Source organism: Nannospalax galili, unplaced genomic scaffold, assembly GCF_000622305.1.
Source record: "Nannospalax galili isolate Female #2095 unplaced genomic scaffold, S.galili_v1.0 scaffold1819, whole genome shotgun sequence".
In the NCBI taxonomy this organism is placed as follows: domain Eukaryota; kingdom Metazoa; phylum Chordata; class Mammalia; order Rodentia; family Spalacidae; genus Nannospalax; species Nannospalax galili.
The window spans coordinates 255627-260191 of NW_008342924.1; the positions used below are offsets into that span (position 1 = coordinate 255627).

Sequence of the window (4565 nt, forward strand, 5' to 3'; positions counted from 1 at the left end):
TACAGAACTTTGTAGGTTAATTTTGTAACCTGCCACTTTACTGAATTTGTTAATAATTTCTAGGAGTTTTGGGGTGGAATTTTTGGTGTCCCTTAGATATAATATCATATCATCTGCAAAAAGGGATTTGATCTCTTCTTTCCCAATTATTACTCCTTTAATTTCCTGCTCCTGACTTACTGCTCTAGCAAAAATCTCAAGCACTTTGTTGAAAAGGAGTGGAGATAGTGAACATCCTTGTCTGGTTACTGATTTTAATGGGAATGCCTCCAGTTTTTCTCCATTTAGAATGATACTGACTGTGGGTTTGTTGTATATAGCTTTAATTATGTTGAGGTATGTTCCCTGAGTCCAGTTCCCTCTAAGACTTTCAACATAAATGCATGCTGAATTTTGTCAAAAGCATTTTCTGCATCTATTGAGATGACAATGTGGTTTTTGTCTTTGAGTCCATTTATATGATAATGACATTTATTGACTTGCGTATATTGAATCATCCCTGCATCTCTGAGATAAAGCCTAAGAGTAATCAGTACTCTTAACCTCTGAGCCATGTCTCTAGACTCAGAAGTCAAATTTTACAAAGGTGCTGCTGAACTAGGGAGATGAGGCAGTGGGTGGAAGTACTTGTGCAAACATGAGGCCCTGAACACAAGCAACACGAATCATGTGAAGAAAAGGCTGTGTGGTCACACACTTGCTCTTAACTCTTGTGCTATGGGGGCAGAGACAGAAAGTTCACTGGAGCTTGCTGGCTACCAGTCTAACTCTAGGTTCAATGAGAGACCCTGTCTCAAAAGAATAAGGCAGAGAGTGGTAGTTATGGCCTCAGATGTCTTCTTCTGGCTTCCACATGTACGCACACACAGACATGCATATACACTATACACAGTACCTCACACAAAATAAATGATTTTTTTAAAGGATGCTACTTACCAGTCAATTAGTCATTTCTTTCCTAAATATATCTAGAAAAAACTTTTAGTTCATTGAGATTTTATTATTGTTGTAGTTTAAGATAGGGTCTCATTAGGTAGGTGGCCCAAGCTGGTCTGGAACTCACTATGTAGCCCAGGCTGGCCTCAAACTGACAGCAATCTACAGCCTCACATTCACAAGTACTGTAATTTTAGGCATGGGCCACCATACCCAGCCCATATGAAATTTTTTCAAAAAAAAAATCACAACTGAATTACTCATGCTCCTACTGCTAAGCATTTAAATCAAAACTTGCTATTAAAAAGATCTCTGGGCATGGCGGTGCACACCTTTAATCCCAGCCCTCGGCAGGCAGATCTCTGTGAGTTCAAGGCCAGCCTGGTCTACATAGTGAGTTCCAGGACAGCTGGGGCTACAGGGAGACCCTGTCTCAAAAAGTACCCCCCCCAAAAAAAATCATCTCTGAAATGTAAACCTTTTATAAAATGTTTACAGAGGATGATTTTTTTATGCATTAAAATAAATTAGCAGGAGAGCTATTACATTCAACTTTAAAGCTTACTATAAACTATCTAATCTCCAAAAATATCATCATGTATTCCCAGTCATTATATATGGCAGCATTTCAATTGAGCTCAGCAAAAACAGCATTAGGTATACAGTTCTAAAGTTTTCCTCTAAATCAGTAGTTAGGAAACACTGTATTATTATTTGAAATTAAAAAGAAAAATAAGAGTGCTAAGAAGATAGCTAACAGGTAAGAAAGCTTGCTATGTAAGCCTAAGAAACTGAGTTCAAATCCCCAGAACCCACATAAAAAGCTGGGCATGGGGTAAGGACAGAAGCCTCAGTAAGTAAAGATGATTGACACCAAGCCTGCCAACCTCAGTTCAATCCCCCGGACCTGTACGGTGGAAGAAGAGTGAAGACACCTCTGACTTATACACACACACACACACAATAAAGAAATAAAGAAATAGTTTTCTTAAAGTCAAGGGGGCATGTTCACATAAGTGGTCTGCAACTCCACCAAGATGCCTGAAGCAGAGACAGGAGGATCACTGGAGATTTCAAGCTTAGCTCTAAGTTCACTAGTAAAAGACTCTGTCTAAAAGAAGTAAGAGAGTGATACAACACGGATACCCAAACACCACAGCAATACATAACATACAAGTAAAAATAAAAATAAACAGCCAGGCATGGTGATGCATACCTTTAATCCAGTAAGCCAGAGGCAGAGGCAGGTGGATCTCTATGAAATTGAGGTCAGCCTGATCTACATAGTGATTTCCAGGTTAGGTGGGGCTACAGGGAGACCCTGTCTCAAAAAAATCAAAAAATAAAATAAACAATAGAAATTAAGTTTCAAGACACAGGTAATAAAAGTACTAACCTCAAAATTACTAAGAGGGGCTCATAAAACAGTAATTAGAGGGAAATTTATAGCATGTACATATGGAAGTTATGAAATACCTGTTTTTTAAGATTTTTAAGATACTAAAAAAGAAAAAAGTAAATGAAAGCAGGAAAATTCAAGACATGGCACTTTAAACCTATTCAGATCAGGATCATTAACCTAAGAAATCTTACTAAAAGTGATTGTAAGAGCTAGCACACAGAGGACTACTTGTGTAAAATGATTTGACTGTAAACATGTTCCATTAATAACTTTGGTAACAATTTAAGCCAAATTAAAATATAAGGGAAAAATACCAAAAATAAAAAATTGTTTTTGAAATCCATATGGTAGGACTGGAGAGACAGCCTCTTCTGATCTCCCTCTCCTCCTCCTTCCATTCTTGCTTCACCCTCCCCTCCCCACCCCAACTACCTTTACTCTGATTCCTGACCTACTACTACTCTGTTTCCAAGAACCTTCCAACACACTTCAAACCCACAGGGAGCACCAGGTCATACTGGGTGGGGGTGGACAGGGAGCACCAGGAAATATGGAAGGTAGGAGGTCTTTTCTACTGTGCTCCAAGACTCCTAAGTTTATTCCCAAAGACAAACTTGAAAAATCAGCACTGTAGAAGATGGAATGCATCATTAGATGGCAAATATTTCTCTTTTATGTCGCATATATAAAGTCACACTAGTCTTTTTCTTTAATCAACTATACTTAATAAGGATTTGGAAATGGAGAGCAATGAAGTTTGTAGCAAAAGCTACAAGTCTTAGCGATTATCTAGTTCAATCACACACTTTAATATCTGGGTACTTTCAGACTTTTTTAAGGATCCACCACAAGTCAAAACAGTGAGAACAAAAAAAAGGTCTAATTGCCAACAGTTCAGTCAACATTACTTGCTGTGCAATCCAAGCCACATAATTATATTTCAGGAAATAAATAAGAAATGCTAACAAGACTATGATTCAACTGGATTTTCAAGACTTCACACCATCTTCTTTCCTCTCCACCCCTACTTCTGCTGTACAGTAAACTACAGGGGAAATTAGCTCTTTGAGTTAGTTCTCCCCATTCCCTAAGTAAGCAAAACTGATACAAGGAAGACTACAACAAGATTTTATGATGCAATTTTAAAGAATATAAGACAATACAAATATCAGGTCAAAGTGATACAAACTAGTCCAGCTCCCCCTCAACTTGCAGCTCCAAACATAAGCATAATTACTAATATCACTCAAGTAAAGCAACACTAGTTCTCAAAAATGAAAAATAGTTATTATAGGCCTAAGAGAGACAAATGGAACTTTTTATTAAAGCTAGTTAAGATGCAAATTTTCAGGCCAGGCATGGTGATGCATGCCCTTAATTCTAGCATTCAAGAATCAGAGGCAAGTGGATCTCTCTGAGTTTGAGGCCAGCCCATTTTACATAGTGAACAGGCCAATCAGAGATACACAGTGAGATCAAGTCTCAAAAAAAATAGCAAAATTTCTGTATTATACCTGAAAATCATCAACAAGCTCAGGAAAGAGGTGTTCATACATTTTTAGTTCTTCTAATGTTCGTCCTGGTACACGTTGGGGTTTTAATTTGTTAATATCTGTTTCAATATCATCATTCTGAAATAACAAGAAAAAACATGCTGTTAGTTAAAAAAAATTACAGAATATATTTTATACTCAAAAAGCCCAAAATATTATATGTAATTAGGGAACAATCACTAATAATGATTATATTAATTCTATCTTAAATTCTGTTTTTTAATTAATTATGGATTACTGATTGTGTTGTCTTTGGTTTTGGTCATGTTAATCCAATATAAGAGAATCTGGGCTCCTGAAGATAAGAAATCACTTTGTTAAGGAAAAGATTAAGTATGTTCTCTTCAATCTCATTATCATTGTTATGCACATCAAAGGCCATCAAACTTGAGAAAATTAAGTTTTAAAACATGTATATATAATAAAGACAGCAATCATCAAAATAACATTAGTGGGCAAGCACTAAAAATAGATCTAAATTTCTCTATATAACAACACTATGAAATATATATATTATTAGCACCATTTAACAGAGGAGGAAAATTACATATACTATATGTAATATTTATATTAGCAAGTGAGCGAGAGAAAGAAAGAGAGAGAGAGAGAGAGAGAGAGAGAGAGAGAGAGAGGAGAGAGAGATGAAATACAGAAATACAGCTTCTTTATACATG

General features: G+C 36.4%; 1 protein-coding gene across 4 annotated transcripts in view; it reads right to left on the reverse strand.

Moving 5' to 3' along the window:
* Agtpbp1 (ATP/GTP binding protein 1) overlaps positions 1–4565 on the reverse strand; it is a 260016-nt gene that overhangs the window by 149375 nt on the left and 106076 nt on the right. For all 4 annotated transcript variants that reach the window (XM_017799596.1, XM_017799595.1, XM_029566327.1 and 1 more), the window contains one exon: positions 3853–3969. In XM_017799596.1, coding sequence (XP_017655085.1) covers positions 3853–3969 — 117 coding nt within the window. The remainder of the gene's footprint in view (positions 1–3852; positions 3970–4565) is intronic.